The sequence below is a fragment of the Dunckerocampus dactyliophorus genome, chromosome 4, assembly GCF_027744805.1.
Source record: "Dunckerocampus dactyliophorus isolate RoL2022-P2 chromosome 4, RoL_Ddac_1.1, whole genome shotgun sequence".
In the NCBI taxonomy this organism is placed as follows: domain Eukaryota; kingdom Metazoa; phylum Chordata; class Actinopteri; order Syngnathiformes; family Syngnathidae; genus Dunckerocampus; species Dunckerocampus dactyliophorus.
Genome location: NC_072822.1, coordinates 4,013,167 through 4,035,991, shown reverse-complemented (window position 1 = coordinate 4,035,991; position 22,825 = coordinate 4,013,167). Strand labels below are relative to the sequence as shown.

General features: G+C 39.8%; 1 protein-coding gene and 1 long non-coding RNA gene across 6 annotated transcripts in view; both read left to right on the top strand.

The window, feature by feature from the left end:
• Window positions 1-294: 294 nt before the first annotated feature.
• On the top strand, window positions 295-5,777 carry LOC129180220 (uncharacterized). The gene is made up of 3 exons (XR_008570118.1): window positions 295-610; window positions 3,490-3,568; window positions 5,313-5,777. It is a non-coding gene; the product is annotated as an uncharacterized LOC129180220 (long non-coding RNA).
• A 2,817-nt stretch (window positions 5,778-8,594) lies between these two features.
• pdlim5a (PDZ and LIM domain 5a) overlaps window positions 8,595-22,825 on the top strand; it is a 51,227-nt gene continuing 36,996 nt past the window's right edge. For all 5 annotated transcript variants that reach the window (XM_054774750.1, XM_054774749.1, XM_054774748.1 and 2 more), the window contains exons 1-3: window positions 8,595-8,796; window positions 9,567-9,671; window positions 19,779-19,930. In XM_054774750.1, coding sequence (XP_054630725.1) covers window positions 9,573-9,671; window positions 19,779-19,930 — 251 coding nt within the window. In that variant the 5' untranslated portion in view covers window positions 8,595-8,796; window positions 9,567-9,572. The remainder of the gene's footprint in view (window positions 8,797-9,566; window positions 9,672-19,778; window positions 19,931-22,825) is intronic.

Here is a 22,825-nt window from a genome sequence, read left to right as displayed (position 1 = left end):
GCCACATCCAGCCAGCCAGCCATCCATCTGTTTTCTATGCCGCTTATCCTTTTTTAAGCCACATGTATCCTCAAAATAGCTCCAGTGCTGTCCTCCACTCTTCCTGCTTCTATCACGTGTAATGACACAACCAAGCCACCAGAGGGAAGTAGTAAACCAGGTGTAACCTTCAATTAATTTCCTCTATAATTCATATATATATATATATATATATATATATATATATATATATATATATATATATATAGAGCCTAATATAATCATAAGAGTTAAACGTTTGTAGGAGTAGGCAATGATATGACATCCATACCATTCACGTTTTTCCATAATATTAAACTGGTAACAAAGTGAAGTGAATGCTAACTAACATGGCTAGTTACTGTACGTCTAAAATCACTTCAATTAGGGTGGCTGTTGGATCCATGAACCTACGGCAAACACATTTAAAAAAAGGTTAGTAAGCATTTTATACCAGGCGTTCTAACGCTCATCTCAAGCTTGAAAAAAAAAAAAACACTGACCGTTTTTCCTGGTTTGTGACGTCACTCATCAACGATGGCGTGACCTTTCACGCCAATGAGGCAAAAAAGTTTAAAAGTTCTCCACCAAGGTAAGTAAAAATAATTGGACCTAAATGTTTACTTGTTGTTAAATGTTAACGTTTTAATTTAACCGTGGTATTTTGTCCGTTTATTCACTTTCGGTAAAGGTCAAGGTGGTGTGATTTTTTCTTTTTTTTTTTTTTTTTACAGCTAATCAACAGCTAACAGCTAATTTTGTTGTGACGCTCATCATCTATGGAATCACAGGAGTGACAAAATTAAAAGGGACCACATGTGGAAATACAAAGAGAATCAATCATAAAAAAAAATGCGGGTCACACTTTACAATACCTTTCACAAAAAAAGAGTAGTTGCTGAGGAACTAATGAGTAGAGTATTAAGGCACATAAATATAAAGTAGTTACTGAGAAACCAATGAAGAACGAGTGAGTAGTGGTTAGGTAGGTTAGGTAGGTTCCTAATTAACTACTGTAATTTTCTGTACCTTTTTGTAAAGTGTTACTAAATACAAAAATGTAGTCATATTCTTTTTCCATTTTGTCATTGTTTTTTCTGTATTGTCTTTAATTTTTCCATTTTGGTGTCACTTTTCCAGGAAACACAAAAACATGTAGTCCCTTTTAATTTTGGCACTCCTGTGATTCCATAATCATCATCATTTGTGATGTACATGTATCATGGTGTCAAGAATGTATGTCAAGAATGTATGTGTGTCGGCGGTGTGGGGTATATTGATGTTTGGTCAGGTCAGTGGGGGCTGAAGAGAGCAGATGCTGGGATTTTGCACACCCCCTCCTCCAGAGACCAGGATGATGCTAAAGCTCTGATACACACACACACACACACACGCACGCATACAGTATACATAATATGGGCTGTGTCGCCATGGTTCTCATGATTTTTTTTTCTAACAAGATAAAAGCTTTGTCCCAGTTACACTGCACACCACTTAATAGATTGTTTTTGATTGCAGTACAGTTGAACAACAACAAAACAACAACAAAAAGGTCTCCTTACATTGTGCACAGTCGAACCGTCTACACAGCGGGTTTCCAATAGGAAATAATGGAAATACAAGTCTGTTGAAGGGTCAAACTGTTGCCATCATAAAGCCTTTAGAATGACTGCACAAACAGTACTGTGTTCCAAGTCATGTTCAATTCTTTACAACTCTATAAATAAGTTGACCACTGTTATTAGAAAACTGTAGAAAAAGGCCCCAATAAAACCACTCACCCTATTGTACTTTAAATCACAAGAATCACAGGTGAATGCATCTTAAAGGGGCCCTGTCCTGCTCATTTCAGGCGCTTTTAAAATGATATTGGATCCAAGTGGAGAACTCTAGTAGGTTACCTTTAATAATGCACTATAAAGTTGTGTACAGGGTAAATCTGCATTCTTTCCCTCTTAACTGAACTGTTCAGATTGCGCAGCCTGCTTCACTGACCATGCCGACTTGCTTGCATTGATCTGAGGTGGATGGTCGGCTCCAGCCCCCCGCCATCGCGCAGAGCTGCATAGGGACATGCCCACCTCAAGTGGTTTGGTTATATGCTAATGGTTATCAGCAAACAGTTAATAATCGGATATTAGTTATAATTGGATGGATACTGGAGAAACTGGCAACAAACTGGGCTTTGTTTATGAAGCAGCTGTCCATGAAGTGGCAAGCGCAGAAGAGCAGTGGTATTTAGCTCCCCTGAAAACAAAAAATCTTTCCTTACTTGGGTTTTTGCATTGGAAAAAGCACGTTCTGATCTTTTTGCTGGCTGAACTGTGGGTAGGCTGAAGTCACACAGAGGCATTTTCGCACTTGTGTGACATTTGAGCCTCCCTCACTCCGGTCGCGGTTATGCTGGAGCCTATCCCAGCTCACTTCAGGCGAGAGGCGGGGTACACCCTGGACTGGTTGCCAGTCAATCACAGGGCACATATCGACTCACACCAATGGACAACTTAGAGTCGCCAATTAACCTAATATGCATATTTTTGGATTGTGGGAGGAAGCCCACAAAGCACGGGGAGAACATGCAAACACCACGCAGTGATTGTGTGGCCAACGGATTCCAAATTGAAAGAAGTTCCACTGAATTACAAAAAAAGCCATCACTCATTAAGCAATTGCACAAAGCCACTGTGGATTGGCACTCAAATTTGATAGCCCCAAATGGTTATTACTGATTATTTTGGTGTAAAACATTCCTGGAGCTGTCACATGAATTTTCCATCTCCTCAAAGTTGTTGGTCAACATTGATACTTGCAAAAATACTCATCAGTGTGTGAACTTTATGTGGTTCTCCACATTGGAACTTGAATCTGGTTGCTGAAAATGTGATGCTTTGCAAAGAATATGCACGCCTGACACATGACTTATTTATTTGAAATAGGAGGTGGAAGGGGAAAAACAACACAATTCCAAAATAAAGGGTGGCTGTTCTTGTTGAAATGTGTTGACAGTATATTGCCTAGAGGAAATGTTACAATGTTGGCATTTGCAACGTGCCCCACACTGTTGACAAGCATTATGCAATTGCATACACATTTGACATTTGTGTGTGTGTGTGTGTGTGTGTGTGTATGCACCTGCGCTTCTCTGTCTCTGCGTGGCCAGATTTCTTTTGGGTTTATCCTCCCTCAGATAGACAATCACCGGGGCTGAGCTGTGTGTCTCCCGCCGTGTAAGTCTGCCTCCGTCTGTCTGCTTGGCCACTGAGCACAGAGAAATATTTTCCACTGTCATTGCAAACAGAAATAAACGGCGAGTGAGTGAGCTCACACGGGAGATGCACCGTTTATCTCTGGACACCATTTATCTCTGGAGTCCTTATGTGCTTTTAAGTTTGAGTTTAGGGACACAGTGTGAGATTTACCTACTCTTTGTGAATAAATGAATGAATTGAGTGTTTTTTTTTTTGGCTACAGAAGGAGTCAAAGCTGCATCAGTGGAGACAGCTGGTAGAAAGAAGAGAAAGAAAACGAAAAGACACAGGCCAAGCTGAAAGTAAGGTGAACACACCAACTATGACTTCTGACCGTTCTTCTTACAAAGTATCACGTAACACCATGCAATCCTTTATAAAGGGGTGACAAACTATAACTATTTGGTCATAGACGACCACAATATATCCCACTGGACATCCTCGAAAACAGGTGATAATTAAAGAGAGGATTCTTCATTTTTCTTTAATTTGAAAACTCCTAACAAATACATTTTTTAATCACAATAATGGTTTTGAGTGCATGAGAAAGTGGAAAGAAAACTTGCCCACCTTGCCCACTAATTTATTAACAAGTACAGTCATCCCTTGTTTATTGCGGTTAATTTGTTTTAGACTAATTTGTTTGTTATTGTTAATTTGTTTCAGACTAATTAACCAACAAATTAATTTCTGTGAAGTAGGATTCAATATTTATGAATGGAATATTTTTGTAGTTATGGCATAGAAAACCTGTTTACGATCTTCTAAATACGGTTTTTAACATTAACAGAGCCCTCTAGACGTGAAATAACACCCCTATAGTCACCTTTACATTTGTATTGCCCAATATAGTAGATATAATCAGAGAAAATAAGACATATTAGACATAAATAAGATAACATACACTCACATGTTAACAGTTTTACAGTGTTTTTTTTCTGGACAGCGTGCTCCTGCGGTGGCTATTGTCTCATCAATGTATTGTAATGGCGACTTTAAATGGCTTTACACTCGTATTACCAAATATAGTCGACATAACAAGAGAAATAAGCCATTTAAGATGTAAATAAAACTCCTGCTTATGTGTGCCACCGTAATTATGTTCCCCAAGGGACCTTAGTGGCGGGCGGACCAATGTGTGGAGGACAGGAAGTGACGTCAGACGTTCAGAGTTGAGTTTTATCTTGTCGTGGGTTATGGCCCCAACAGTAGACCATGTTATTATTATGATGATTATGTTAATATTATTGTGCCTGTTGTGAGATCATTTAAACTTGCAATAAATGCCTCTTCTGGCGATCATTCTAGTGAGCTTGTCTCACCAAACAACTGACACCTAGTGGCCAATGTAGAATACTACATTCACAATTGCCTTGTATTTGTACTTTAGTTCATTTAGTCAGTTCAGTTAGCCATTTTTATCCTTGAAAATGATAATTTCAGCCAATAATGAGTACAATTTGCTTAAAAATGCATATTTTTTTTCACTAATAGGCCTTATTCAACCATGAAACAGCAACCATTTATTAATTCATTTGCGAAAACCTGCAATAGCTTGAGGACATGATATTTGAATCGCAATGTAGCGAGGCATGACTGTATATTGCACAACACAACCAATGTTGTAACAGTGGTAAGGAACAATTTTTTTTAAGCGCATGGATAGGTAGATAAAGCTGCCGGATGCTCACCACTCATGATGCTTCAAATGCAGCTACTGTCATCTTGTGGTGTTACTGAAAACTACATCAGGAGATTGTCTATTTTTTGACCGGGATGTTACAGGCGGTCCTCAGGTTACAAAAGAGTTCCGTTTGTAAACTGTGATCTAAGTTGAGTTTTAGTGTAAGTCGGGACTTATTCCCAAATTCTACCTAAATGAACTCCCGAGTCACTCACACTGTACACAGAACACATGAAGAACATATAAAATAACATAGAGAGAACAACTTCTTACTTTTATCCCTGTGCTTTTCCTGCAGTCTTTCTCCCTTCTTAAAATATTGCAGGCTAGTCTGGAAGGATAACCTCCTCTTCTCCTCGCAGATCTACTTGTGGATGATGGTCGCAACAGTCGAGCGATTGGGATCAAAAGAGCGGTCAATATTGGTGGGCGTGTGTCCTCTCACTGAGGATTTTATGCTGTTCACTTCCAGGGAGATGGCTTTGCTTTTTGTTTGGCCCACTGCCACTTGGGAGACATAGTCATCATCATACCACGATCACCAACAGATACCCTGAAACATCAGTTGTCAGTGAAATCTATATTTAACAGGTATTCAATGAAATTCACACCTCTAATCAAATTTTTGCCATACAATTAAGTATCCCAATTGAGCATTTGCCTTTGTGTGTGTGTGTGTGTGTGTGTGTGTGTGTGTGTGTGAGAGACCAGCTGCCTGAATAGAGGGCGGGTGTTCCCCTTTTTATTCACATGGATGATGCATTAAATGTCATTTAGAGGGGCAGATTATCAAAGCATGAAGGGGTGGAGCTTGTCTCAAGTGTGTGTGTGTGTGTGTGTGTGTGTGTTTGGGTGGGGGCTGTTAAGCTTGCGGTCATTAAGCACGTGTAGAGGTGAGCATATGGGGCCTGGAATAGATTGTTGGACAGAACAAAGAGACAGCCAGAGGGTTTGGGGTTTCGTGCTATAGCATACTGTCTATTGTTGGGCTTGGATGTCATTGCCCTGTAGCACATGAATCCTTTGTGTTGTTCCCTCTTTTTCAATATTCAGCCATTGAACATGTATGACAATACAGGTAATCCATTAAAAGACAATTAAAAGTAGAGCAGTGGTCCCATATTGTAAAAATGATATATCCATGAGACATTGAATGCATCAGCTTTAATCCTTACTGTCTCCGTAAGAATAAAAGCATTCCAACTTTGTGTTTGAACTCCGATCACAACCCCAGCGAACACTCTCGTCCTACATTAGTTACCTCTGACCTCACAAGTGCTCCCCATGAGGCCTCAGGAGGCCGGTTCCACGCACAAGGGAAAGTGCAGGGTGTGACATAAGCAATGATTATAGGCCAGTCTCTGGTCTGCTCCTTGCTTTTAATTATTAGGAAGCATCTGTTGAAAATGGTGCTGGCACCCACTCCCCCTGACACGGTATTAACATGGCTTACCGTGGAGCAGGCAGGTCTGAGCCCGGGGTGAACCGTTCATCACAGGATCAAACGGGAGGATGTCCACAAGTCATTTGTTATCCACGTCACCCCCAAGCCTCCTAAATGACATGCTGTGATAGATCCAACGCCATTGGGACCTCCATTTCACTGTTACGTACGAACAATAGACATGTAATGGGGATACAAAGTCAAAGCAGGAAATTTCTTACTTATGAAGACATCAGAGATGGGTCCTGTACAAAAGGCATAGGTTAGATCTTAGGGGTGTCACAAGATATTGCGAGATTAAACAAGATTTCTCGTTCAGAAAAAAAAAGTCTCATGGTCACTAGGCTTGGGATAATAATAAATTAATTAATTACCACAATAAATGGAAATGAAATTAATGGTGTGTAGTGTGTAAAAATATGGTAAATACAAGTAAATTTAGCCGCACGTTATACAGTACAAGGGAAGGCAGACAGTACAGCGCAACAATGTTGTGAATGATCTTTTTCAGACAGGTGAGGTATTGTAGAGCTGGATGGAGTGTAGAATGAATGAAGTCCTGTAGCGTTCACTGTAGGAACGGAACTGGAGGAGTCTGTTGGAGAATGAGCTCCGCTGCACCTCTATTGTCCAATGGAGTGGGTGGGTGGGGTTGTCCATGATGGAGAGCAGTTTGTCCAGTATCCTGTTTTTCCACTGTTCGTTTCTTAAAAGTGAAGTTAAAATCCCGTCTTGTGTTGTTCTCGTAGACCCAATCTTTTGTTCGTCTCGTCGAGTGTTTCGTGACACTCCTAGTAGATACAGTAAATGCCTACTGATGTACTGTTTTCCTGCTCTGGTGTCTCAACTTCGTGGGATCGCTGCCTAAGCGGACAGAATAGGAGGACAATGTCACCCTGGCAATTTTCCACCTCATGAGGTCGCATCGTCAAGCCACATATATGTCAAGCTATTCCGCAGTGCCAGGAAGAGGTATTTTTGTCACATGAAAGCCCACACAATTGTGGAAATATACTACTTCACTGAGTTCTGCGTGAAAAGTACGGGATTGTCTGTCTAAAAGAGGTTATGGACACAGAATCCGTGATCATAGTCCATCCAGCAATTTTTTTTGTCTTCTGAGGTAGTGTCAGAACCACAACAGAGGCCTGTGTGCCACTATATTACGCAATGCTGGGAATAGCTCATTTGGTGTATGAAAGCTGGCAATATTGCTTGGTTCTGTGTAAAATGCACGGGTGAATAAATGCCGGTCTATTGTTGAGCAAGGTTATTGACACAGACTGATAGGAGAAAGTTGTCTCAGGAATTTTCCACCTTCTGAAGCGTAGCAGAAGCAGGACACAATGCCGGGAAAGGTGCTTAAAATATAAAACCCTTCTTCCCTGGATTCTGTGTAAAATGCACAGGCAGAAAAATGTCAAGTCTAATGTTGTAGTTGGACATTGCATGTATCGTCAAAGAATGGGGGACAAAGTCGTCATGGCAATCTTCTGAGTAAAAACGAATACCATAATTCTGGGACAGGAGTGTGAAGTTTAAGACTGGACACCCACTTCTCCTCCACTGTTGTGCTGAAAGCAATTGTCACTGTTCGACAAGTATTACATTCGTCGCACCAGACGTCGAATTGTGTGATTGCGAGATGTCGTGACACTGTGTGAAAGGGCACACAGTTCCGGCAATGGCCTGCATTCACTGCAACAACAGCGCCTGCGAGCTTGAAAATGCAAACATTTGGTCGTCTGTTACAACACACTTTCAAAACACGTTCAAAGAGTTCAATAAACGTTTGCAGTAGTATATTTGTGCAGTTGAAAGCCAGGTGGATTTAGAAGAGTGAGCGTATGTCTTTCAGTCAGTGAACATCTTGGCTCAAGCGATAGAAGAATTCAATACAAAGCAAGTCAAGTCAATTAGTGCTTGGTGTGATGAACAGTCTGTCTGAAGTGGACGGGATGTCTTTCTCCTCTTCAATGAGGTAGACTGTTCCCAAAATATCCTGATGAAAGATAAACTGTCCCCTCTGCCTCCCCCTCGTCATTCTCCCCGTGCGTGGGGCTCCCACACACTTTTCCATCAAATCATCTTCACCCCCACCACTCATGTCTCCTCCCATCTCGTTATATTCTACCTCATTTCTCCCTTCCTCTTTCTACCTCCCCCCCATCCGAACCTCTCATACCGGCTCTTCATCATCCCTCCCTCCTCTTCTCTCCCCTCCTCCACCTTTCTCCTCCCCTCTGTCATTAGCCGCTATATAAGAGCATTTGCTCCCCGTACCCCCCTCACACACACAGTGTGTTGGCTGGGAAGGGGACAGTCCAGGGGACACCAGGGATTATTATTGTCTATCTGCCTGTAAAGGAACTATTTTCCTCTTTGGGGATTCTAATAAAAAGGTACAGCCTTTCTTAATTAATAATGCTTATATGTATGTAATGTTGGAGAGGTTGTTTCATTCCAGACATTAGTTGAAAAAGTATGTGCATTTAAGTGTTTTTCTTTCCTATAGCAAACATTTCTGTTTTATGTTTTTATTTTCTTGATATTTTTATTTTCTGTGTGTTAGTGGTTTTCATTCTTCTTATTTTTGTCATATTTAATTGTGTATTTTGTGTAATATTTGTATGTACATTGGTTGTTTTAATAGTATTTGTATTAATTTAATTTGTCTCTATCTTCTAGTTGCTTGACACAATGTTTGTGTTTGTTTTTATATTATTACATTATTTGTACTTTGTTATGTATTTATTTATTATTTATTTTTTTACTTTCCCCTATTTTAAAATAGTTGATATGTGCTTTGTGAAACTTCATTTTATTGTTTATTAAAAAAAATGTTTTTCTCAATTTTAATTTTCATAATATGTGCAATATTTGCATCTACTCTATAGTCCTTTTTAAAGCAATATTTACATTTTTGTATTTTGTTATTCATTTATTTATTTTCATTAATTTAATTTCCTTTCATTTTTTTCAATACAGTAGTTAATGTTTGTATTTTTTTCACTCGTAGTGTTAATTTTTTTCATAATATTTTATTTTCTCACTTTGCAATGTGCCTTTGACACTCATTTCCTTTCTTGGACAGCCACTAAACGCTTTCTTATTAACAATAACAAAGTTATTATCTTCTTTTCCTTCTCATACATATTTTGACACCATCAAGGAGACCATGAGCAGCAACTACAGTGTCACTCTGTCAGGCCCCGCCCCCTGGGGCTTCCGGCTTCAAGGTGGAAAAGACTTCAACATGCCGCTCACCATCTCTAGGGTAAGACTCACTATCATGTGTACTATCAGTGTGCACACACACACTCTTCATACTTTCATACATGTAGTCATGAACAGGGACTCTTGCAGTGTCAGCACAGCTCTCCACCATTGCAACCATCAAGCAGTTTTCCCATACACATCCACAGACACGGAAACAAATCACTAAAATTGACAGCGTGCAGGCTGAGCCCGGTGATGAATGACTCGCCCGCTCTTATTCCAGTGGCCCTGGGGGCCCCTTTGGGTCGCCATGGTGTGTTATTATTACTTTGGAAGTGATGCTTTTCCCACTAACTGAAGCCATGTGAATTTTAACCACAGTTGTGTGTTTTTGTTTGTAGTGTGTGTGCTGGTGCTATGGGTTTTTCATTGGCATTGGAGTTGGGATAAAGTGAATAATAATTTCAGCATTCCGCCGTGACCTTTTGGCATTTTCCTTTCATGAATATAGTCATCCCTCGCGACATCGCGGTACAAACATCGCTCCCTCACTCGATCGCGGGTTTTTCAAAAATTAACTAATTCATAAATGATCGCTGTTTTGTGGTTGACTATGGCGTATTATTAGTCAAAAATATTGAAAGACAAGTTATATGTAGTATTCTGGCCACGGTGTCAGTCATGTAACTGTACATTGATGAGACATGACATTAGATTACATCACCTTTGCACGGCATGGAGTCAGTCATGGCGTGTCCGACATGATAGAGTGAAAAAAAAGCCCTCTTCCCATTTCATATGGAAGTGGTATGGTTTTTGGCTTCTGGCTATGTCCTTCTTCCCCACTTCGTTTTGAAACACTTTCTTAAGTTTAGAATGAGTTAATTGGAGAGGCTAACTAATTAGCTCGGTAGCTTGCTATGCTAGCAGCGGTTGTCTCTTATGTCCCTGCAGTGATCCCATAGTCTGCGCAGTATGGTGTAAACAAAGAATAATAGTCGTGTAAAGGTGACCATGGGGTGTTACTTTATGTATGCTCTAATACTGTTCAAAACACTATTTAGAAAGTCATAAACAAGCTTTCTATCATGTAAGATTGAATCCTATTTTGCGGAAATTCACTTATCGCGGTTGGGTCTGGAACCAATTAACCGTGATAAACGAGGGGCGACTGTATATATTTATCAGTTTCTTAATATACAGTGGTGTGAAAAAGTGTTTGCCCCCTTCCTGATTTCTTATTTTTTGCATGTTTGTCACACTTAAATGTTTCAGATCATCAAATTTAAATATTAGTCAATGACAACACAACTGAACACAAAGTGCAGTTTTGAAAAGGAAGAAGAAAATCCAAACCTACGGTACATGTCCCTGTGTGACAAAGGGATTGCCCCCCTAAATCTAATAAGTGGTTGGGCCCCCCTTAGCAGCAACAACTGCAATCAAGTGTTTGTGATAACTTACAATGAGTCTCTTAAAGCGTTGTGGAGGAATTTTGTCCCACTCATCTTTGCAGAATTGTTGTCATTCAGCCACATTGGAGGCTTTTCCAGCATGAAGGGCCTTTTTAAGTTCATGCCACAGCATCTCAATAGGATTCAGGTCAGGACTTGGACAAGGCCACTCCAAAGTCTTCATTTTGTTTTTCTTCAGCCATTCAGAGGTGGACTTGTTGGTGTGTTTTGGATCATTGTCATGCTGTAGAACCCAAGTTGGTTTCAGCTTGAGGTCACCAACAGATGGCCGGACATTCTCCTTCAGGATTTTTTGGTAGTCAGCAGAATTTATTTCTCCATTTATCACAGTAAGTCTTCCTGAAGCAGCAAAACAGCCCCAGACCATCACACTACCACCACCATATTTTACTGTTGGTATGATGTTCTTTTTCTGAAATGCAGCGTTACTTTTACAGCAGATGTAATGGGACACACACCTTCCAAAAAGTTCAACTTTTGTCTTGTCAGACCACAAAGTATTTTCCCAAAGGTCTTGGGGATCATCAAAATGTTTTCTGGCTAAATTGAGACGAGCATTAATGTTTTTTTTGTTCAGCAGTGGTTCAGCAGGCCGTTTTTGCCCAGTGTTTTTCTTATGATGGAGTCATGAACACTGACCTTAACTGAGGCAAGTGAGGCCTGCAGTTCTTTGGATGTTATTGTGGGGTCTTTTGTGACCTCTTGGATGAGTCATCACTGCGCTCCTGGGGTCATTTTGGTTGGCTGGACACTCCTGGAAAGGTTCCCCACTGTTCCATGTTTTTGCCATTTGTGGATAATGGCTCTCACTGTGGTTCGCTGGAGTCCCAAAGCTTTACAAATGGCTTTATAGCCTTTTCCACTTGAACTCATGTGTAATAAACCACAGTTAAGTTATGTTTTAATGGGGGGGCAATCACTTTTTCACATAGGACCATGTAGGTTTAGATTTTTTTCTCCCTTAATAATAAAAAGTTTCATTTAAAAACTGCATTTTGTGCTCAGTTGTGTTGTCTTTGACTAATATTTACATTTCTTTGATGATCTGAAACATTTAAGTGTGACAAACAAACAAGAAACCAGGAAGGGGGAAAACCCTTTTTCACACCACTGCATGTGAGAAAAGCATCAGTCCAGGCCAATTAAAGTGAATATTTGCATGATTTACTTATTGTTGTTAACCTGTGTGTTGCTGCCCGATATTGACACTGTAAACAGAGACTAGACCACATTCTTGGAGCTATTAGAGGCTGCTGCCAAACCGCCTCACAGCTGCAGTTTGTCAAGCCTTGTACTATGTGAAAAGACAAAAGTGTTGGGACAAATATACTGTTCATGTATCATGAAATATTTTACCACATCATGGAAGTTTGACATTTAAAAATACAGTTTTGCAGTGGTGTTACTGTGAATAAGCTCTCCCACCCCCATTAAGTTCCTTTACTGATCCAAGGATTTTTATGGATGAGGTCCCTGGTGTGAAGCTACAAATATCCTGCCTTTTGTTCCACCTAAATTTACACACTGAATCATTATTTAAATCTTTCTGAGTGCAGCTCATTTAAAGGATTTACTGCACAAAAAAAGGAAAGATGCCTACCCGGGAGAATATGTCCATTTACTTTCTAAGAATAGTCACATCATTTCACAGGTCAGCTTCCACAGCTTGGCACGCACACACCCATTAGGGGTTCTATGTCTAGACATTCTTGTTTTGTGCTCGGTCCATCATGTACGTAAGGTTTGTGAAGACTTGGCCATGACACCTGATAGATTAAGTCACACAGGGACAGCAAATCTATTAAAGGAAATCACTTCTCGGTGCTGTATCATTGATTGTATGCACCCTACTTTACCAGTGATGGTTTTGGTCAGGTGTTGCCAGCAAATCGCAATAGTGATAGCTCAAAGGCTGTTAAGTTCTATACATAGCCTTTCAGCTTCATGTTTTAAACCTACTAAACCCAGAGCCGGAGTCAACAATTCAACATTTCCTCACCTTCAAGTGTGTTTTAGGACGGACATGTTGTATTTGGACACTACAACATCGTCTCTTTCAAAATCTGTTGTCGCCCAGCGATGAATTATGCAAGAAGGGATATGCTTGTTGAAAGTTATCTGGTGACCTCACGCAGACATGTCTGTCCTCACCGGTAATGGATGGACTGATCCACTGGAAAAGCCCTATCAGTGTCGCACAGGCCGTGCTGAAATGAAAATGGCTTTAAATACTGTTCACCTGTCAGAAGGCCTCATTCATTCAAGTACAAGAAAATAACATAATAGCAATTTTTTTATGATTTATTTATTTAACTTTTTCACCAACTAGCAGAACATGAACTGAGAAAATTGCAAAAAATTAATGGCAAAGTTGCTAAGAGCATTGCCAACATTTAAATTGCACTTTATTGACAAAGCACATCTCCACTCAGTGTGCTCATTTGTCATTAAATACAGGTGTCATAAGAACACTTTAATATTCTTTGGTGGAGACCCCTGTGATAGCATTACTGTCTAAAGCTGTACATACGTCGTGATTGTGTTGCACAACCTGGACACACAACTAGAGTTTTTAAGACAAGCCATAAGTATTATAAATGACAACAAGAGCGCAACATTGTTAAGTGACACTTTAAAAAAGTAAGTTGTGATGATGATGGTAACTCGTAGCTCTCCCGACAAAAACGACCTGCCGCCAGGCATGTAAACAAAAATGGCAGAAAGTAGGATGAGATTGAAACGTGAGCGATCACACACGCTGGCGTAGATAGGCTAAGCATGTGACAAGCTGCTGTCAATTGACTACACATTTTACGGGCTATTGTTCATTCTCCCGATAATAACAAACAAAGTGACAGTCAACACAAGACGTGTCGCTTATCTGGTCACATATGCTACATGTCCCTGCAAGGCAGACAGGTGATTCCGGTGCATGCTTATCAAAACGCACACAAAGCGCAGTGAAACATTTTTCAGAAAAACATGATATTTGTAATCATTTTCAAACTAATTGTGGTCAATATGCACGTAAATAATAAGCTATTTATGTATCTATATAGAATACATACCCATTCATACAATATATTACTTAAAATTCTTTTCATGTTTAAAAAAAAAACAAATTTTTAAGGTGTGGGTTTTTTTATTTTGTAGTGGCGCACCGCCACGATCAATTACATGTAGCGGAAACCCTGATTTAAGGGAAACCATTTCCAATGTAGGTCACAAAATGCTAACTTCAGTTTTCGCACGCCCCAGTTGTTGCATGATTCGGTTTTCGTCGTTGTCGTCATCGTCTGTTTTTGTACACTTTCTCGGTTTTCTACTGTATCGTTCTGTGAAATCGAGTGCCTTAACCACCGCACCCTGTGCATTGTTGGTTCACAGTGCAAGCATTTTTTTTTTAGAAAGAAAGCTGCGAAGGCCAGCAATTTGGGAAAGAAGTTGTGAAACATTATTGAAGTCGGTGTCGCTAAGGTGTATTGGAAGTCAATACGTTCTATCCATTTGTCATTTATAATGACTTTGCATTGTTTTCTGCATGTAAAACTATAATTATTCTCTATAAAATGTATATTGTGTTAACATTTTTGGGTGTCTGAAACAGATTTATTATTTCCAATGGGAAAAGTTGCCTCGGTTTTCTTACGTTTCGGTTTTCCTCTGGCTGTTTGGAACGAATTCATGACAAAAACCAAGGTTCCTACATCACCGTCTTTGTGTTATAGGTGACAAACGCAAACACTGTTATTGTTTGTGTTAGTGTGACATTTTGTTGAACATTTCCTCCTTCTAGTATGTAGTGATGAAATAAACAGCAAGCTGCTGGCTGCAAACGGCCCCCGGGCCGGACTTTGGACACCCCTGATGTATCCCATTGATATTTTAGCTGTTTGAATGACCTATGGCTGTGCCCTCTGTTACTGAGGTACATTCACTATTGATGAGAGGCATGCTGTGGGGTCGTGTCGTGTGGACAATATCATATGTACCTGAAAACTTAAAAAAAGGGTGTCATATTGGCGCTTTGTGAAAGGACAATGGTTAAAAACAACACTTTTATCATTTTAGTGTAAACACTGACAAACAGGACAAGTGCACGTGTTCCAAGAAGGGACATGCCTAATAGACGATGAATCAATTGTCAATTTTTGCAATTGAGGAACAACCAATTGGTTGCAATCAGCAGCGGCACTGTTGACTGGGTCTTAACTAGTAAACAAAACAAAACAAAATGGGAACGATAGGAAATATAGTCAAATGTGCACATGTTTAGTGTTTCTTTACAAACTGACGATACTTGTTTGTTGTTTTTTTGCACGTCTATGCCTCTGCATACAAAACATACTTATAAAAGAAGAAGTAGATGCTTTTCTGACAAGCTGAGGTGCTTACTTCTTCCAGGTGTTCGCCCTAACCTGCCAATTAGAGAATACTACAAGCCATAGGCAAATAACTACCATCACAGCCTCTAAAGTGAAGGTGCGCAGCACCAGTGTAACACACAACGTGTTCATATGCATTTCGTACCCCTCGTCCCTCCAACACCACAACAAACCAATCTTTTGAGTCCAGCTGTGAATGCCAGCTTGTTCTTTTTTAGTTCAGCGGCGTGCCTTTTAGACTTTACGACTTTAAACTAGAATACAATGTGGATTTGGTTGATGCTGGGGCCGTGGGGGAAGGTTTTAATAGGACTGATCACTTTTTTCCATTGAAAGGCTCATGTTAAGAGAAGTCTTTATTGCTAATGTCTTTTTATTATTTTTTGCATATGCATAATGCAGCTTACAGTGCTTTTGTTACTTCCATCATTATATTAAATACCCTGTCCATTTCATTGTGCTCCTTACAGAGTAGGTACCGCCAATAAACAATTATTTTTATTTTTAGCTGGCAATAGACGAGATAGCGTGTTGGAAGCGCTTTGCCTGTCAACGCTGTCACTCCTTGTTCTGAAAGCGTGCATTGTTCAAAGCACTCAGATTGGTCGAAGCAGACAATGTCGTAGTACTCCCAACATGTTCTCATCGCTATGTGCTGAAACCACATAAACCTCTTCAAAGCGCTCCAAATCAAACAGCGCAACGTGCTGAAAACCAACATTGCTGGGGTCAAATGTGAACTTTAAAACCGCACTCGTCCAACATAATAGATGCCGTATATCAGATACAACAGCATAATATTTAGGAGTATACTGTGGCACCTTAAGAGCACAGCGATGTGGGCTTCCGTGCAAACTTTAAAGTCATATTTTACACCACATCATGCTAGTTTAGCCTATTTAATGAAGAGAAACAAAATGATCAAACTTACAGCTCGCATGTCTGTAGCTGACTGACTGGTAGTTGGCAGAGCTCATTTTTAAGATGTGTAGAGAAGCCTTTTAAAAAATGTTTACATTTTTTTTTATAAAGCTGTCCTCTGTCAGAGGCAGTATCATTTTCGTGAGGAAAGAGGTTCTTCCTTCATGACATGATGAAAAGCTGGAACTTCAAAAGTGACAGTCCAAGAAGTGTGGGGGATGTACCGGTGTCTTAGAATAGTTGACTATTGGACGATTCGATTCAGTGGAGTCTGATTCAACTATCAATCTCGCAGTCGAATCATATAAGATTGTACCATTCTAAGTACATAGAATTTTTTCTAAGAACGTCTATGTTTTTGTTATGAAGCCTATTTTGATACAAAAAAACAACCTAAATTGTGCTAGTAAAGAATTGAAAATGATGTGTGTGTTTAATAGAAGACCTACGTTTACCACGCATTAATAAAATCACAGGCTTCGGTGGCACAATCCAAAGGAGCTGAAGTGAGTACAACTGTAGGTACATTTGTTTGGACAAAAATAATGATGATAACAAATACTGTATAGCTCATAAGAGTTTAATTTAAGAGATGATGGCTAACAACTTCTATGGTTTTCTTGATCATAACCAAAATCACTTAAGTTCTTACATGAATAGCTGTAGCATTGTACTGACAAAAAATGTAACTCTTCTAGCTTTTTTTGTTATCATTGTTACATTTGTCCAAACAAAGGTACTTTTAGTATGTATCAGGCATTAAAATGAACAAGAAACTGAAGAAACAAGGGTGCTCTAATCATTTTTTCCGTGACCGTATCACGCGACAACCACCAACGTTGGATCATCATTACACATCATTGAATACGCCAACTTCATTTTATTTCCTGACAGTGAATTTTAAGGTAAGAAATTAGGCTGCTAACTGAGAGCCATGTTGTCCCTATTATACGTGCACTTTCCTGATATGCTCCGGCAGCGACCGTGTTCCGGTTTTCTTCATCTATACCATGTTTATTTGTTTATCTGAATGTTTTAGCCAGTTTATTTGAGGTAGAAAAAGCTGCAAATGAGATTTGGTTACTTGTCGGAATCACAATTAGCTCTACTCTGAAAAAAAGTAACAAGAAAACCAATTTGAATATTAGTCGACTATGGACTAATCAAGCCCATCAATGTAATCAAATTCCACCTGAAAATCCTTCGTCAAAGACAACCCTAGGGGGCTGATACATTTTTCTCACTTTGGGTGCTCATTAACAGGCTTGAGGGACACATTACTATTAGTCAGTAGCACCTGTAATAAAAGCTAGTCTATGCGAGACTAATGTCCAATGTTATAAAGTATGAAAACCTTATTAGTATAAATGCTTGTAGATTGAAAGTTCTTTTCCCCCCAATCACAAGAATGAAACTAGTTAAATTAATGTCAGGTCAGGTTTTCCTGCTGCTCTTGGTAGTTTGGTGAGTGATTTTGTGTGTGTTGGGCATACTATATGACTATAAATGGTCGAGGCCACAGAGCATTAACACTAATCCGGTCTCTTTTATTAGCCCTGCCCGAGTGTCAAGTCTTTCATCTGTATATACTGAATATGCGTGGCAGAGACTCTGGACAGGAGCCATTAAAATCAATATTATTTTTATTTTATGTGCGTACGAAAAGTGCGTGTGTTCACAGGAGTGTCTGTGTGGGACTTTTTCACTATCTCAAAAGAGAGAAATGATCTCACTTCGCCTTTGGACACAAAATGGTCACTCCTGCAAAGTACTTTCCTCTATCATAAACAACATCACAATGCCATCTAATGGATGTTTTCTCAACTGGAATATGATGCGCATACAGTATTATGTTTCGTATGGTGGTTTTCAAGCAGTCCTTTGGTGGGGTGGGAATAAGACCAAGTGACTCAGGGTGTAACATCCTACGCAAGTCACTGTCCACCCTCAATGTGCTGATTAGAATTGTTCTGGTTTATATTACTGGTGCTTACATAACCTATTAGCTTGGTTCTTAGTGCTCACCCTCAAGTTCTGATAACAGCATCAACTGTGTGTGCATGTGGAAGCCATGTGAAGTAGTTAGTATAATCAACAACATGCTGGTCATCACTGCCTCCAAAGTGGACTCAATCTGTTTCAGATTAACTAGATTACACTTTGCTTCGATGTAGACTTTAAGAACCATGTAAGGCACGGATAAGGGTGGTCAAGTACGCAGTTTTTTGGCATGCTTCTTCGAAGTCTATAAAACGGGTATACGTCTCCGTACTGTCCCATAAATCCAATGTCACCTCTTTAACAGTGTTTTTAACAGGGTGTAATGGTACAAGCTGGTTCAGGTTAAGGGCTCTAGGCATACTGTTGTTAGTGATTGGAAATGTGATCACCAAAGACCCCTAACCTCACTACTGTCAGCCGTAGGCGTTGCTAGATGGCAACAATCCTTAACCTTTAAAGAAGACACTGTGTTATAGGCGCCTTGGGATTTTGCATTGGTCTCCATTTTCATGTAGCCAAGGGAAAGTCGCTGACAGATTGAGTCTTACGTTGCTTGGGGTTCAAGTTTGCCTGATTGTTACAGCCCTACTTCCTCCAAGGGTATACAGTTCAGTTCACTCCCGTATCAGGCACCATTTTCTGCATTTACTTAGTCAAAAGCAATAAGGTAACCAAAATAACAGCCCTTTTTGTGGTCTAGCAGTCAGAAACACTTTTTTTTATCTTGCCAGTCTCTTAGACCTGTGGTGGGGTGGATCTACAGTACTGCTGCACACAAGCCATGTGTACATGGACACAAGGAACCAGAGTAAATCCTTAGCTGGAGTATAATTACTGGTGGGACTGAGGCAAAACAAAAAGTGCTTTTCTCGAAATATTTGACGATCAAAAAGCTACAAATACTGAGCTGTTGTTCAATTTCATGATGGTTGAATGAAACCGGAATCTACCAAACCATTGAACAGATAAAAATGGAATAGTTTACCGATTTAGCACATTGGACAATTGTGCGCATATGAATGATTTATTCCTTGTGACGCATGTAAACTCACGTAACAACCGGATCCCTTTATTCAGTGTCCATGTAAACTGAAATATGAGCAGAGTGAAGATATTTTGCATACGTAAACATGGCAGCTGCCGTTCACTGATTGCTCATCACTTTTGTCAATCAATATGATGTCGTTTACACACAATGTCCGTACGTTTGTCTTGTTTGTTATACTGCTTTGGACTGGTATTCATGCAGCTATCCACATTCACATAAATGTTCTGTCCAAAGTATTTTTTAATGACTCTAGCCTAAATCCTACTACGTGACTACATGTACATGGTGTAATTGACTTAATGACGCACACTGTGGTGGTCCTTTCATTTTTGCAGCTGACAGACGGTGGGAAAGCGGCCAAAGGCGGTATCGCCATTGGAGATATGGTTCTGTCCATTGATGGTATTGCTACTGAGGGTATGAACCACCTGGAGGCCCAGAACAAGATCAAGGCCTGCACTGGTAACCTCAGCCTCACCCTACAAAAGTAAGTCACTTCCCTTTACGATGATTTCATTTGTCAATGGAGCTTGTAGCCATTTATCACCATGTCAGCACATGATTTATGCACTCTCTTCAAAACGCTCCCAAGGAACCTATCTCTGCTACAAACTTAATGTCAACAGTGGATGTCTCACATCGAGGCAGATGTTTGCTGTTGTTGTAGGAATCAGTCTTTTCACTTGGCAACGCCATTGGTTCCGCCTGATGTGCCATTCCCGAAAGAAAAGAGGTATAACTTAAATCACAGTAGGAGCATCACTGAACCGTCTGCTTCTTGCAATGAATTAGTAGCAGGCTGAAGATGTTTGGTGAAATAAGTTCTAAGCACCTCACATACTGTATGATGAGAAAGGCAGACCTTCACATGGGGCACAGTGGATGAGCAAATTCCTCAGCCCTGTAGGGGAAATGCATGACTACAGTATTTGTAATCTCATAAATAATACTATGTTATACTTTCCATGCTTTTAAGATTACAATCCTTAGTGACCAGATCTGATCAAAGCTTCTATTAGTGTGCCTTTACTGTATTTGTATTGCCATGAAACACCCTGCGATCAGCATGATTCATGTTTTAGTGGACCAATCAAGGGGCGGTATCATTTTTATTAACGCTGTGTGATCAGGCAGCCTGATTGGGGGCAGATGGCGCCATTCGTTTTTGTTATTGTTGCTAGGCATTCACTGGCACCGTTGAGACAAGACAGAATTCAAACACTGTCATGCCTCGGTCAACATCTGGGCTTTAAAAGGTTTACATAGAAAAGAGGCAGTCTGGTCCCCTTGACTTTCTGTTAGTTTTACAGGATTTGTCATGATTCTTTTTGGCTTTTGATTGAGTTTGTACTGGGTCAAGATAGCTGGAGTAGCCATAAGAACAAGAAGGCAATGTGGTGTCTGTGTGTGTGTATTTTAAAGTGAGACAGGCTGTTATTGCGTCCCCAAATAAAGGGATGATTTAACGAGTAGGATGTGTGGGTAAGGCGTGGACAACAGATGTGAAGGGGAAACTGTACAGTGGACCTCTAAAGTTGAGTTCTTCAGATTTTTTCCATACAGCCTCCCCTCGTTTATCGCAGTTAATTGGTTCACACCTGACCGCGTAATGTAAGATAAACAGACTAGATAATTAGGAAAAAATACTTCAAACTAGTGAAATTATCTGTCTATGCAGCTAGTTAATTTTACTTGATAAAAAATCCTAAATTAAGATTTCCATAGCTAAAAATCAACAGGTCCTTCAATGTAAAAATATTTATTTTCAGAATAAAATACTTCATACAACCAATAAAAAGTGAAATACAATTAAAATAAGTGAAAATGAAATTACATATTATGGTAGTGCAAAATGAATGATATGTATCCTGAAACTCACTGATCTTAAATAAATTTTATTTTACAAGTAAGCCAAAAAGTCTGCTTGTTCCACGAATATATATCTTAACTCATGCTATTAAAAATCACAACCAGAAGTGCTAATTTGATAACATCGATATTTATTTTCTTTAACCAGTTTACCAAGTTGCTCTGCAAAATCTGTCATTTAGTCATTCGTCTGTGTTGACAGTATGCCATTGCCATTTCTGTTTAATAAACTGAATGGTAAAACATTGTTGTTTAGCAGTTCTTAAATTAAGCATCCTCTGGATGCTGTGGAATCTTTAGACAAGATTTTATTTGTTGGGAAAACCAAAATAACTTATTTTGAGAGTTATTTACTCAATTTTAACATTTCTGAATTACTGTAAACTAGACAAAAAGTAATACATCCATCCATCTTCTATGGCGCTTATCCTCACTAGGGTTGCGGGTATGCTGGAGCCTATCCCAGCTGACTTTGGGCGACAGGCGGGGTACACCCTGGACTGGTCGCCAGCCAATCGCAGGGCGCATATAGACAAACAACCATACACACTAACATTCATACCTATGGACAATTTGGAGTCGGCAATTAACCTAAATTGCATGTTTTTGGAATGTGGGAGGAAACCGGAGTACCTGGAGGAAACCCACGCACACACGGGAGAGCATGCAAACTCCACATAGAGATGCACAACGGAGATTGGAGAGATTGGAGAGAACCAACATGCTAACCACCTGGCCACCGGCCCCAAAAAGTAGTCCCTCATTCTAAAATTAAGTTTATTCTATAAAATCAACGAGTATATAGCCCTTAAAACTAGGGAAATTACCTAACATGTCTAGAAATATGATTTAAAATCTTGGCGAGTGGCAAATAATTTGCAGTTCTGTCATCTGCAGTCTTCTTCAGAAGGGTCAGCTAGCCACTGTGACGTAGCGCTTAACAGCTGTACTTCTTAGGCGTGGCCAACCGGTTGGATGACAGATGTAGATGACCGTTGAAACATGTCAAGGTAAAATTTCAGTCACACTTTATACTGAGGTACACAAAAATACAGTTGTTATTGAGGAACTAATGAAGAACTAATGAGGAACTAATGACTCAGGCACATAAATTTAGACTAGTTACTGAGGAACTAATGAGGAACTAATGAGTAGTGGTTAGGTTTGGGGTTAGGTAGGTTCGTTCCTCATTAACTACTGTAATTTTGTGTACCTTATTGTAAAGTGTTACCAAAATTTCCACTCAATATACCTCAAAAAAGTTGTCTGAACATAAGAAATTGAACACTCCTTTTATAAGAAGACAAAATGAACCAAATGGAGGTACTATTTGGCTACGTAGGGACAGGACAATAACTGAGGAGGGATGGGAAAATATGCAAATAAAAACATTCGCATTTCTCTTGGACTGGCTTTATTTCACGGAAAACACAGCAGTATAGAAAGTGCAAATAGCTGGCAGCAGGTGTCAAAACATCAGCGTGCTAAGTTTAGATCACTAATAAAAAGACCT